Raw genomic sequence first — 13,512 nt, 5'->3', positions numbered from 1 at the left:
CAATTATTAAATGCATCTGTATTAGCTCTTCCTTCCTGACAATATTTAGCTTCGCTGTCTGACTGGTATGAATACACTAAGAGAAAAGGTCATGCTTTATGAAAAGTCCTTTTTTTGTGTCATTTTCTTGCAAGTGTAATACTTAAGATTCTCTGCAGAATTTCAAACCACAACATTGTGATAAATCACCACTTTTGCTATGCATGAACACTCGTAGGCAATCATAAGTATTTTATTGGTCTTCTTCCACACAATCATTTTGAAATAGCAGGAAAATCATACAAGTGATTAATAACCTTATCAGGGCTGGAGTCCATTTGGCTTTGCGTTATTGATAATATCAGTTCCACTTGTGCATTTCCTGCTATGATAAAAGTGTCTGCTGTGAAAAGCGGCCTGCTGTATTTATTTAGTATTCAGAGAACACTACATAGCCAAAGATCAACATATTTTATAATCTGCTTCATACGAGCAAAAAAAAAAACAAGACTGAATATAATCGACCGTACTGTGAACCATCCGGTGTGTTCTGTGTAAAATGTCCAAGAAAATGTGCAAAGACGCTCTGCTGAGAATCATTTCACTTTGGGTGCTTTTCTTTTTACTTTAGAGTCAGTCTTGCCTGCCTTCTTGGTCAGTTTGCCTCGTGCCTTTTTTCCTTTCTTCGCTGGGGCAGGTTTGGGTGCTTTCTCCAGCTGCTTCTTTTTGGATGGCTTCTAAAACAAACAAAAGGCAGTGAGGGTGAGCGGTCCACACAATTGTCAGACAGCGCTCGAATTTTTCCACAATGCCAGCTGAAATATTTGAATTAGTTTACGTGTTTAAATCTAGCAGCTGTGAGTCGCACTGACCTCCAGTTTAGGCTTTTTGGTAGGTGTTGCTATGGGAACCAGCTGTGGGATTTCTTCCTCCTCTTCCTTTCCCTCTGCAGTGCTATCCGTTTGCTTTGTGTCCTCCGTCTTTTTCTTCTTTGCCTGCTTTTTGGCTGCAGCTCCCTGAGACCAACACACACACACAAGCTGGTTATTTTCCACTTTGTTTCAATAAATGTGGCTCTGACACAAGATGGACGTTTGAATACGAACTTGTTCCCACCTCTTTTTTGGGAGTCTGGGGTTTCTCTGCCTTCAGCAGCATGTTGAGGTTGCTCAGGTCTGAGGTGTAGATGGGCAGGGCCACTGATGTTTGACTCTTTACATGGACAAGCTTCATCACGGGTCCTTTCTGTAAATAGTAATGAAAATATAAAGTTGTGCAGGGAACTAAGTCCATTCATGATTTCTGGTGATTTTAATCCAACTTGCAAAACCAACCCTAATGAAAACGTGAGACTCACCGTGTGTAGTTTGGCCACCACTGTTTGGACAGCAGCCTCGATGTTTTCTGTAACCTCGTCTGCAGTCATGCCGGAGTGGGCAACACGCGCCATGCTACAATACAGCCCAACCATGGCACATAATGCAGGGTTAGCGTGTGTAAGGTGGAATTGCAAAAAGCGTCTGTACAAGTAGCATAGATGCAAGTATTTTTGTGCTCAATGTGAACATCACATGTTGTGTATCAAAGTTGTAGAGACAGGCTCCACTGGAAGAGGAGGTCCATCTGGATTTACATTGAATCTCTATGGCACCAGCAATCGCCCATATCAAACACTTAACAGAATCGACAGGGTTGCTGAGAGGTGCTACTTGTTACACAAAAGGACTCCAGGTTGTCCTGAAGCTGAAAACGAAGGTTGGCGTCACAGAAAGCGGAATAAAGCAGCTTCAGATTGGATTAGGAACACACGGAGCCGTAGAGCAAATCTCACCAGCAGCAGCCCTTGTTGGTAACCTTCACACTGGTGCCCTGGATGACTCTCTGGATGTCTCTGGCCAGATGTTTGCTCTGCAGGTTCACAGACAGCGGCTCTCTGATGAAGACGGACATGTGGTAAGAACGGAGCTACTGCAGCTACAGAGCCACCCATTATGAACAAAGTTTTAGAGTACATAAATATGTTAAAAAAGTTTGGTACTAAATGCGTTAAAGAACTTGCAAGAAAGATAAGTAGGAATTAACATCAGTTTTTGTTAGATTTGCTGGTTTAGATCCAGCTTATTTACACCTTAATTTCTACATTTTCGTCTCCATATTAGAGCATAACATGAATCTGCAGTTGGTGCTTACAGAAGTGATTAAGATCATTCAACTCTAGAGTTCATAAAACTGTTTGCTCTGGTATTCTGCTGAACATATGACAACACTGGGCACAGGTCTTACTTCTTCCTCAGGTAGAAATGCTTCCCGAGGTGGGATGGCAGCAGGCGGCGGATGCGGTCGTCTGACAGGAACATGTCAAAGTTTCCCAGCAGACGGCGCTTGGCTTCATACGGTTTGTATTCTGTCCTCAGAACCTTGTAGGGGATGATCTGCCACGGATACAGGGACACACCATGATTATGGAGGCCATCACTGGGAAGTCTTAATGTCGACCAAAAAACCTTTTGGCTGGTTTAACACCTGTGGTCTGTGTGATCTGACTGGCTCGTCACCCAACTCTGCCTCCATGAACACACATTTATTACACTTAACTGTAAATATTTCCATACTGAGCTTTGTGTTTGCTGTAAAGACTGACTAGCAGATACCTCTGTGATGTTTTTGACTCCCCTCTCCTCCAGCAGCTTCTTATAAAACCTCTGGGTTTGTTCTGAGGTCATTTTGGGCTCATCTCTGGTGAAGAGGCAAACCTCCTCTGTCTCAGGCCGCTGGCCGTGGGGCAGGGGACTGTGGGCAGAATGAAGAGATCAGTAACAAATATCATGGACATTATCTACAGATGAACTACAGGACAGGCATGAAGGCAGCGTTGTGCCCCTGTGTGGTGGACTCACATGCGGATGGTCTGCGCCTTTTGGGGGATCTTCCAGAGGGTGAAGAGCAGGCTGATGTGCTGAGTGTCGTCCAGGAACGAGGATTCACTGGTCGACTTAGTTTTCAGGAAAGCCTGCAGAGCTTGGACGGCCTTTTTCACCTGACAGAGACATTAACTCTACTTATAAAAGACTAAACACTCTAGTTTTCTTCCACTGGTACTTGTTGCAGTGCCACTGTGAATTAGCTCCGTTGCTAAACTTGTGCGCTAATGCTAGCTAGCTAGCTTTCAGCTGCTCTCGATTCATAACAATATAACTCATCAGTCATGTAATCTCCTGTTAAGCACGGTGCTATCTGTGAAACCTTTAAATGTAAAGGAGCAAAAACAGTCTTTGTTTTTTACCTGTGTCCGGTCCAACTCAACTTTACTGTCCTCAGCCATGCTGTCTTCTTCACGTGTGAACCGATGCCACGCATGCGCAATAGGCATATTCTACGTCACATAAAACCAAACAAACTTTATTAGTACGAAAACGGTGAACACCAAGGAAAGAAAAGATGGCAACAGGTTGTCTACAGTGATGACATAGATATTTCTCTATATATTTATATATTAAGTCTGTCTCCGCACTGAACATTTTATAAAATACTTAAGTAAATTGCAAATGTAAGGCAACCCTAAAGGGTCAAAAAATGGCAGCTTTTCAGTTTTAAAATGTTTATATAACAAAAGAAAGGAAACTCCATTAGCGTTGATATTGTTGTGCATTTAAGATTGTTTTGGGTATTGATTTGCCCCTCTCAGGTGTGAATACTTTTTAAAAGGAAAACAAAAACACCTTGCTGTTGCAGCTTGATCATTTATTTTCAGTTCACATTGTGTAACAGCTGTGTGTGTCTGTGTGTCTGTGTGTGTGTTTATCCATGGTTCATCAGAGCAGTATGTGAGCTCAATCCAATTAAACCATCTCGTGTGGAGAGAGACCAAACTAAAAATTTTGGTACAGCAATCCTTAAAACCAAATAAAATGTCCGTCGGATTCTTCATCCACTCTTAAAAAGGGGAGATGTACTTTGCAAATTATAGTGACAGGCTAACTGGTCTTTTGCAGGATATGAAATCATTCTGTAGTTTTTGTTTTTTTTTTTCCTTCCCCATTCTCAATAACACTGCATCCATCTCCATTCTAAAAACAAATGGCGTGGCCAGCCGGCAGCGCGGTTAGCTGTGGGAGTACGAGAAGGGGGACATGTAGCTACATTAGTGGCATAGCTGAGCTCTCAATATGAGAAAGCTGACACACTGGACTTGGTCTCTCGTTTCATATTGTTCATCATAAAAACTGATTCAGTCTTGTTTTCTTCGTTTGATGCGGATTTATTCTCCTTTTTCGCTCCTTGTTGTCATTGTTCTTCTCTTCAGCATAGTTGTGTGTAAAGAGAGAGTATCTGTTTGGGTCGGCTCTAGCAGCGTTTCTCCTCTGGTAACGAGTGGAAGAACTCCATGCATGCTGCCACTGTTGCATTTAGTCCTTTTCTGGTACCAGCTTCAGCACTTTGCCGATGGCGATGGTTTTGCCTGGTGGACGAGTGTATGAAGAGAAGTGAGGGATTCAAGATTCGTATCATTGAAACAAGCAAGGCAGATGTCAACAAATGCAAATACAATTTTCTGTCTTTGCTGCAAAATCGGACTCTGTAAGCAAAGTTGCGCAAAATCTATTAGCTGTTCTTAGAAGGGTTTTTAAGATAAACACACTCCAAGTGTCTTACCTTCGTCTCGCAGCGTGAATCGTCCCATCTGAGGGAAGTCTTTGAAGGTCTCCAAGCAGATGACTCCTGCTGCCCGGAGCCTGGCGATACACACCTGGTCCTGCTTAACAAAGCGTGGTCTTGTTTTGCTTTTCTCCCCCGTCTTCTTGTCCACCAGACAGATTAAGGCCTGCAGTCAGGATTTGGAGAGTTGGACCACGGTCAAGAAAAGCCAGGAGCCAATCAGAAAGCCACTCTCACACAGTAACATGTTTCAGCAACGGCTTAGGAGGCGACTTACTGTGATTTGCACTTCTTCGATACAGGTGTGGATGTGAAGGACTGCATTGTAACCAGGACAAATGATTGATTTGTGCTCAATGATGACGATCTGAAACAAAAAGGAGCAAGTGAGCAACATGAAAAGTTGAGATATTTTTAAAATCAGAAATCCCAATCAGTTGATTTTACATATATTAGTGTAGAAAAGGAGCAGGACATTTATACAGTAGTTATTGTTTAGACTGTGCTTAAGCTCAACCAGTGGCTCTGCACAGACCTCTGGCCTTAAACTGAATCAGCCTTCCTGCTTGGACAGACCCCGGCTACTGTCTATTTGTTCAGCCAACCTGCAGAAACACGCTGATATTTTTGTGTGTATTTTTAATGGAGCAGCAGACGGAGATTTGAGCACATTAAATACAAGTGCGTGTGGTGGAGGGTTTATCTGTTGGCATCAAACTAATGACAACCTGTCAAGTCCGCAGCTGCCTGAACCTTAAACCTGAAGACTTTGATTCAAAGTCTTCCCTCTGCTAACCCGCTGAGTGAGTCCGATGTACCGTGAGGAAACTGAAGCAGTGACTTTGGACGCTGCTTGTCATTCTTACCTGCGCGTCAAAGGTGCGACCGGAGTGGCACAGGTTGTCGGGGCTACAGAGGATAAACCCAGGAAGGATTTCTTCTTCCTCGATGCCCTTCAGCCTCAGCTTCAGGTTCTCCCCAGGAGTAGCATCGTCTGTCTCCACGTCGTCGCTCAGCAGGCTCAATACCTCCACTGTGTGCTGCAACACACATGAACACGGCTTTCTGTAAATACTTTAAATAAACTCTTTAAATAAACACATTACTGCTGTACTGAAACAGGATACGTGGTTGGTGTTAAAACTGAAATTAAATACTTTTGGTTACAGGATCTGTCTGCAGGGTTTTTTTTATACAAGAATGAGGCCTTGAAGTTAAGGTTTTATTGGTCCCTTGTGAAAAAGGAGCAAAGTCACACAGAGGAGAGCTCACCCTGTTTGGCATCATGACAAGCTGCTGGGCTTTACTGATGGATCCAGACTCCAGCTTCCCGAGGATAACTGTGCCCATGTCCTACAAGCGCAGACACACACACACACACACACACACGTTAAGAAGATCACAGCAAGTCAGTGGTAGCCATCAGTAAGGTTTGATGCATTAGTCATTGTGTAAAGTAAATGATTGATTGGCTAATCAAAAAATAAACAAAAAGTCACTACAGCTGGAGGAGGGACAAGAATCTTTGCCTTCAAATGTTTTGTAGAGTCAAAACAGAGTGACAGAGTGTGGACCATTATAACCTGTATAATGTTAACCTAATGCACTGTGCAATGAAAACCATACACCAGGAGAATGCCAGTCCTGTCTACTGAATCATATAACCACTATATAATATATACACTCCCCTCCAAAAGTGTTGGAACAGTGAGGCCAGTTCCTTTATTTTTGCTGTAGACTGAAAACATTTGGGTTTGACATCAAAAGATGAATATGAGACAAGAGATCAACATTTCAGCTTTTATTTCCAGGTATTTACATCTGGATCTGATACACAACTTAGAAGATAGCATTATTTGTAACGGAACACCAAATTTTTAGGCGAGCAAAAGTATTGGAACAGATAGACTTAAAATAGATTAACGTGAAAAGACTTAATATTTAGTTGCAAATCCTTTGCTTGCAATAACTGCATCAAGCCTGTGACCCATTGACATCACCAAACTTTTGCATTCTGCTTTTGTGATGCTTTTCCAGGCTTTCACTGCAGCCTTCAGTCTGCTCTTTAGCAGGTAAAATGCATGCTCTATAGGGTTGGAGTCTGGAGACTGACTTGGCCAGTCTAAAACCTCCCACTTCTTGCCCCTGATGAACTCCTTTGTTGTTTTGGCAGTGTGTTTTGAGTCATTATCTTGCTGCACCATGAAGGATCTCCCAATCAGTTTGGTTGCATCTTTCTTTAAATTGTCAAACAAAATGTTTCTGTAGACTTCTGAGTTCATTTTGCTGCTGCCATCATGTGTTACTTCATCAATGAAGATGAATGAGCCCATCCCAGAAGAAGCCATGCAAGCCCAAGCCCATGTTTGGGATCATGAGCAGATCCTCTCTTTCTCCAAAGCCTTTCCATCACTTTGGTAAAGGTTCATCTTTGTCTCATCAGTCCATAAAACTTTGTCCCAGAATTTTTAGGCTTGTCTCTGGACTTTTTGGCAAATCCCAGCCTGGCCTTCCTATTCTTCTTGCTAATGAGTGGTTTGCATCTTCTGGTGTGGCCTCTGTACTTTTGTTCGTGAAGTCTTCTGCCAACAGTAGACTGTGACACCTTCTCTCCTGCTCTCTGGAGGTTGATGCTGATGTCACCAACAGTTGTTTTAGGGTCTTTCTTTACAGCTCTCACAATGTTTCTGTCATCAACTGCTGCTGTTTTCCTTGGTCTACCAGTTCGACGTCTGTTACTTAGTACACCAGTGGTTTCTTTCTTCTTCAGGACATTCCAAATGGTTGTACTGGCTATGGCCAATGTTTGTGCAATGACTCTGATTGATTTTCCATCTTCTCTCAGCTTCACAATTGCTTGTTTTTCACGCATGGACAGCTCTCTGGTTTTCTTGTTGGTCACACCTCTAACTATAAATGCAGTCTGCACAGGCAAAACCCAAATCTGAAACTGAACGTAGACATTCAGCGCTATTTATTGTTTGAATAATCAATGTAACAGGACACACCAGGGCAACAAAACACACCTGTCAGTCACATGTTCCAATACTTTTGCTCACATGAAAAATGGGTGGGTTCAAACAAAAGGTGCTATCTTCTAAGTTGTGTATCAGATCCAGGTGTAAATACCTGGAAATAAAAGGTGAAATGTTGATCTCTTGTCTCATATTCATCTTTTGATGTCAACCCCAAATGTTTTCAGTCTACAGCAAAAATAAAGGAATTGGCCTCACTGTTCCAATACTTTTGGAGGGGAGTGTATAAAGAGTATTTAAATGAGTTAAAGACAAGAGGATGAAGAGAAAAGATGATGTGAAGAGAGGGAAGAGCCGATGAATAATATAGAGACAAGTAAAAGAGCTCCAAGATAACTCGATTCCACCAACACTTACAGTATGTGTTGAACTGCCTCCAACATCTACACTGAGGCGAGCGCCAAGAAGCTGAATTATCTTAAAGAGGAGTGACTGTGCAGAGGCTGTTGTGTGTGTGTGTGTGTGTGTGTGTGTGTGTATGTGTAAGCATGCTGGTGTGTTCTTGGAAAAAAAAAATCACCCAAGAGGAAGGAGGATGACAAACTGCAGAGGGAGGGAAAAAAAAGAAAAGATTTTTGGGCAAGTGAACAAAAACGAAAAAGAAATTTTACGCCCACTCATCAGCTGAGGACACAGTGATCTGACGCACAGATTTCTGTTTTTCTCTCTTTAGGAAGATCACTGGCCTCCAGCTGCTCACCTTGTACTTGTCTACGATTGGTAGTCTGACCGGTCCATCGCTGGATCTGGTGAAGTTTGGCAAACTGTCCAGATGGGCAATAAATGGCAAACCCCTGAAAAAGAAGAAAAAGGAATACTGCCATAAAAAAATCCACTTGTTCATGTTTTATTTCTGTTGTCAGTCATGTTTATATCTACAATGCGCTAGTCTTCCTATACTCTGAGCAAAAGGCAAGGTCAGACCAGAAGGCCTGTGTGAGATGGAGGAACTGGACATGTGGTTTTGTTTGGTGGCCTTAAAGACAAAAAGAACAGGTGGCAACTTTTCAGGGAACAAGAAAAAGGGCCTATTATAAAGGCAGATGTCAGGGAGGGAACTACTGGGAATCAACACTGTGTCAGTGCCACCAATGTAGAAAAAAGGCCCCAGAGAGATCTCTGATCGCCTCTGGGAAATATTTGTAGAGGTGTAATGGAAAATAAAGGTGATATTGATGTAGCTTTAAATGGATAGGAACTGCTAGCAGATGAACCAGATATCCAGGTGAAACATGAGTATGAGTACTAAGTGCTGACGATTTTCTTTGTTATAACAGAGCTTCACTGTCCAGCTGTGTTCAGCCAGTGGTTAATAAAGACCTGAGAGGGCGACTGTACTTCCAGTCACAGCATCAGAATCTCAGATAACCTGCCAACACGTCAGGCCCCATAGAAGCGTATTCACAAAGCAAACTTACGTATACCAGGGGCATTCAGGCACGGGGTCCTTGAGGTTGGCACCTGTGAGTCCGGAGCAAGGCATAAAGTGGATGTCCTTCTTGGGGTTGAAGCCCACCTTTTTTAGAAACGGCACCAGCTTCTCCTTACACTCTTCATACCTGCAGGAGAGTAATGAAGTGGCTATTTTACCACTGGCACGGCGTTAAAGCAAATACAAACACTTGACATCCATTTTCATTCAGTCCCTGTCTACCTCTCCAGGCTCCAGTTGACAGTGGGGTCATCCATCTTGTTGATCAGGACAATGAGGTGCTTGACTCCTGCTGTTTTAGCCAGCATAGCATGTTCCCGCGTCTGTCCACCCTTCTCAAAGCCGGTCTCAAACTCCCCCTTTCTTGCCGAAATCACCTGATACAAACCAATGAGTAATTTCCCCGAATAAGCTACGAGTAAATTCTCTGCACGTTATTAAGATTTATGATGAAGATGGTGGATTGAGATGTTTCCATGGATGTTTGTATATACTCTTTTCCTGCGTTCCAACATCTCACCACTGATAAATGTACACAATATAGACAAAAGTGTATTTAATCTCTGAGTGTCTGAGGTTTAGGGCTAGTTAGCGTTTATGGTGGCTGTGTGTCCAAGTCCGTCTCACCAGGACTGCCAGGTCGGCCTGTGACGCTCCACCAATCATGTTGGGGACAAAGCTCTTGTGACCGGGGGCATCCAGGATGGTGAAATGTTTCTTCTCAGTCTCAAAGTAAGCTCTCCCGACCTCGACCGTCTTCCCCTTGTCTCTCTCCTCCTGGTTTGTGTCCAGAGCCCATGACAGGTACCTGCAGCAATCACGTTTAATGATCACTTTGTGTTTTAGAAAACTGATAGGAGCACTCAAAACTACTGTCCGTGCACGGCAAACAGTCCTCATGGGATCAAACCCTTTTGCAATATTTGATTATGAATATATGAATATTGATTCAATGAACTCCATGGTGATTAACTGCTGAGTGAAAATAAACAAGCAAAGTGACAAACTATAATCAAATTTAGCACTTCTGAAGGCTTTCATTAAAATGTTTTGAGCAGCTTACTGCAATTTATTCACAAAAACTAATACCGGACATGAAAAGATAATAAAAAATGAAAAGGCGGGCTGTTTTTAGAAAAAAAAGAGAAGAATTGCCATGAAGCACCAGCTGTCTGCTGTTGTGGGGAACAATTAATTTGCCGTGATACAGGTCTGATTCTCAGACACAATACGAGCCCGTCTCACCATGTCTCCCGGTTCTTTTCCTTCGCTTCTCTTTCATATTTTTCCAGGGTTCGCTTGTCCACCATTCCAGTTAAGTACCTAGCCAGGAGAACAGGAGAGCAAAATGTGAAAGTGAAGCTTAAGCTAAAAACACTGGTGAGTATGAGGAAACCTGTTGCACGGTTTTTCTAAATACTGCAGCTGCTACAGATGATGCATTACAGTGCATGTGCATGTGTTTCTTTGCCAACAATAAACATCAGTTTTTGTTTTTAACTTTCTGGGTTTGAATACAGTTTAAGTTTTCTATACAGCAGATCAAAAGAGAACAGACGCTGTAAAATGTATTATACTCACATGATCTGTCCTCCAATAGTTGATTTACCAGCATCTGACAGACAAAAACAGAAATAGACACTAAAGGATCAGTAAAACTTTCTGTAAGCTTCCGTAGATTAAATAATACAAACACACACTAAAGACGCGCACCCACGTGACCGATGAAGACCACGTTCACGTGTTCTTTCTTGGGGGCATCCGGAGGTGCCGGAGCCACTTTGGGCATGGGCATCTCTTCCTCTTCCTCCTCCATCATCATCTCCTCATCCTCTTTCCTCGCGGCGCCCTCCTCCTCACCGGCTCCTCCCGAGCCCAGGTCCTCCTGTCCTCCGCCTCCTCCGTCTCCCCCCGGCTCCTCCTTCTGCTCCCACGTCTCTTCCTCTGTGGTCATGTCTGCCTCTGTGCTTCCATTCTCCACTGGGGCTGAAACCATACACATTTACTGCACCAACGCGCCTGTTATTTCCCCCGTAACGTCTGGACGCTACAGACAACGCACAGCTTGGAGGGAGGAGGAACTATTTAATGACGCACTGTGTGGCTGCACACTGACCATGTGAATCCTAATTGATTTGGAACCTTGGACTTTGTTCAAGCTGCAACACTTCTGCCAGTTTTATGTTTAAACCAAACTGCAATCACCATTTGCACAAAAAATGTTGGAACGAGATCATCTCCTGCACACTTCAAGCACGCACAGAAACAAATCCAACTTGAAAAGACTGAATTGCATCTTCTTTATCTTATTCATTTGTGTTTCCTACACCGCTATCAGTCATCTCTAATCTTGAGATTTTACTCTGTTTTAATAATGTAAGCTGCTGCAAAAAGTGCAATTCGTCTTTCCAGGTCAAGCAATTACCATTGGAGCTGTGCCTTGAATCTATGTACATGATGTGTGTCACATCAACACCTCGAGTAAAGCGCAAGCTGATAAAATCAATGTGCCTTGACAGATAATCTAAAAAGCGTCTCAAGGCTTCACCGTGTGTGATCTGCAGTTCAATGTTCGTTAGTACCGTTCACTTGTTAGAAACACAATCAATGCAATGTTCTGCCAAAGAAACAAGTACAAGTCAATCAAAAAAAAAAAAAAAAAATCTGCTGAGCTCTGGAGAAGAAGCAACTTCCCATGGCAACACAGAAATAAGCCTCGCATTTCCGTAACTATGAATTATGCAGCCCAGCAGTCATGTACAATGCCTATTTTCTACTCAACCCTCATCGTGTATAATCAGCCTGTGAGATACTGCTGCCGGCGACTCGGAAAGCCGTTCCTGCCTCGACTCTACCAGTCTCACAGTCTCGTCGTGTTGTAATTATACTCTTATTTCAGATATGTGAGATGATTTGAAGAGGACAAGCATCTCTGAGGATATGTCTGCAGGATATGTGAAAAAGGGAAAGCTTTCTCCGGGCTCTGACACGCACTACATTTCATCTTTTTGTTTTATGTCACTCATTCTGCTACAGCTGCAGTGCTCAGCCACTCCATTAAAAAAAAAAAAAAACTCCACCAGTTCTCTGTAACTTGAGCGAAGGCACACAGCATCCCGGGTCAGGCCAAAAAAAAGTGACCGACTCGGGCAAATTAGAACTAGTCAGCACAGAGTTTGGGGGGTTTTGAAGTAACCAAATACATTCACAGAGCAGAGCGTGGCCTCAGACGTGCAGGCTTGACACATATCACAGTGTGAGCCAATGGGATGTCTATTTCAGGACATGGGAGGTTGCATCATATTATACATCGGCCAGTGCACATGGGTTTAGCAATGCCAGCAACCCAAATATGGTTCAGTAAGTGAAACTGCAAGCAGGAGCATCCACACTTTCCTAGTGTCAGTGAGCTTTGAGGTCTGACATTTCAAATCTGGCTGCAGGTGAATGCACACCTGAGCCTATGACCACACCTGTGCTGTGCTGTGCTGTGCTGTGCAGTGCCGTGCCGTGCTAACAACCTGCCTGACAGCCAGATCAGTAACTTAATAACCTGGCAGTGGCTGGGGTACACTGTGGGTGCATACCGGCTGTCTCTGCCACCTCCATGCTGGCAACTGGCTCACAGGAACCTTTAAGGAGAGAAAACAAAGCGTCAAACTTTCATGATTATTTATTAGGCAAGCCTGGTCACATTTTGCTGTGACTCTCACTGCCTTATAAATGAGCTATTGCACTATCACCACACAGGACTAAGCCACAGCGACTTGTTGATTAGTGGAAACGCGATGTCTGTGGCTGCACCGAGAGGCGAGTTGCAGTCAGGAAGGCTAACTTAGCTGGATTAGCAGGCAAGCTAGCAAGTTAAGCTAACTTCCAGGCAGCTGTCTGGCGTTCACCTACCGTCCGAGGCCGGCATTTCCACGGCGCTGGCTTGAAGGAAGCTCGGCACAAACACCGGGGCGTTGACGTTGGGAACAAACGGCTTGGCGTTGACGTTGAGGGCGGCGAAGGCGGTCGGGAGCCCCGCCGCGGCAGCCGGGGCCTCGGTATCCTCCTCCAGCTCCCACGAATCCGGGGCTGTGTCTCTCGGGTCCATCGCTCCTTTTTCCAGAGTTGACAAGCTCGCCGCTCCCGGGGAAGGTGGATGGTTTTTATGGCTCCGCTGAGGCGTTCAGTTGCTGGTGTGTTTTAGACTCTTAGCAGCACGTTTGGTGAAGTTCCCATCGCTTTGTTAAGCCCTGCTCCGGTCAGCATATGGATCCTCTGCCCGACGAGAGGTGGCGTTCAGCCGCTGCACGTCCCGCAAACACCGCTAGAGGCCAGCAGCGGAGCCCTGCTGCCTGGACCTCCATGTTCCCTCTGGGTTCACACCTCTACACTGTCTACAGGGTCAACTGTAATAACTTG

General features: G+C 44.1%; 2 protein-coding genes and 1 non-coding gene across 4 annotated transcripts; all 3 read right to left on the bottom strand.

The window, feature by feature from the left end:
- Positions 1–133: 133 nt before the first annotated feature.
- Positions 134–3,326, bottom strand: rsl1d1 (ribosomal L1 domain containing 1). Of its 2 annotated transcripts, none has more exons than XM_070851789.1 (9): positions 3,263–3,326; positions 2,877–3,016; positions 2,631–2,769; positions 2,263–2,411; positions 1,811–1,912; positions 1,337–1,430; positions 1,096–1,224; positions 852–995; positions 134–716 (listed from the first exon to the last, which is right to left on the bottom strand). In XM_070851789.1, the coding sequence occupies exons 1-9, from the start codon at positions 3,299–3,301 to the stop codon at positions 576–578; spliced, it is 1,077 nt and encodes a 358-aa protein (XP_070707890.1). In that variant the 5' UTR covers positions 3,302–3,326; the 3' UTR covers positions 134–575. The 2 variants fall into 2 exon arrangements, with proteins under 2 accessions (XP_070707890.1, XP_070707891.1); XM_070851790.1 differs by having other exon boundaries at positions 134–713.
- Positions 1,554–1,685, bottom strand: LOC139220456 (small nucleolar RNA SNORA55). The gene has a single exon (XR_011585804.1). It is a non-coding gene; the product is annotated as a small nucleolar RNA SNORA55 (small nucleolar RNA).
- A 377-nt stretch (positions 3,327–3,703) lies between the features above and the next one.
- gspt1 (G1 to S phase transition 1) lies at positions 3,704–13,392 on the bottom strand. The gene is made up of 14 exons (XM_070851370.1): positions 13,006–13,392; positions 12,690–12,734; positions 10,816–11,088; positions 10,684–10,717; positions 10,348–10,425; positions 9,730–9,910; positions 9,325–9,479; positions 9,089–9,229; positions 8,371–8,464; positions 5,908–5,988; positions 5,502–5,675; positions 4,913–5,002; positions 4,633–4,801; positions 3,704–4,438 (listed from the first exon to the last, which is right to left on the bottom strand). The coding sequence occupies exons 1-14, from the start codon at positions 13,199–13,201 to the stop codon at positions 4,386–4,388; spliced, it is 1,764 nt and encodes a 587-aa protein (XP_070707471.1). The 5' UTR covers positions 13,202–13,392; the 3' UTR covers positions 3,704–4,385.
- Positions 13,393–13,512: the final 120 nt, after the last annotated feature.

The sequence above is a fragment of the Pempheris klunzingeri genome, chromosome 20 (assembly GCF_042242105.1).
Source record: "Pempheris klunzingeri isolate RE-2024b chromosome 20, fPemKlu1.hap1, whole genome shotgun sequence".
Lineage (NCBI taxonomy): Eukaryota > Metazoa > Chordata > Actinopteri > Acropomatiformes > Pempheridae > Pempheris > Pempheris klunzingeri.
The sequence above is the reverse complement of the archived record's forward strand: the minus strand, read 5'-3'. Positions and strand labels throughout refer to the sequence as shown.

Coding starts and splice junctions, on each gene's coding strand:
- rsl1d1 (XM_070851789.1), bottom strand. CDS start 3,301: ATGGCTGAGGACAGTAAAGTTGAGTTGGACCGGACACAG. Junction 3,017..3,262: donor TTGAGTTGGACCGGACACAG/GTAAAAAACAAA, acceptor TGTCTCTGTCAG/GTGAAAAAGGCCGTCCAAGC. Junction 2,412..2,630: donor GAGTCAAAAACATCACAGAG/GTATCTGCTAGT, acceptor TATCCGTGGCAG/ATCATCCCCTACAAGGTTCT.
- gspt1 (XM_070851370.1), bottom strand. CDS start 13,201: ATGGACCCGAGAGACACAGCCCCGGATTCGTGGGAGCTGGAGGAGGAT. Junction 12,735..13,005: donor GGAAATGCCGGCCTCGGACG/GTAGGTGAACGC, acceptor CTCTCCTTAAAG/GTTCCTGTGAGCCAGTTGCC. Junction 9,911..10,347: donor GAAAAGAACCGGGAGACATG/GTGAGACGGGCT, acceptor TGATTGCTGCAG/GTACCTGTCATGGGCTCTGG.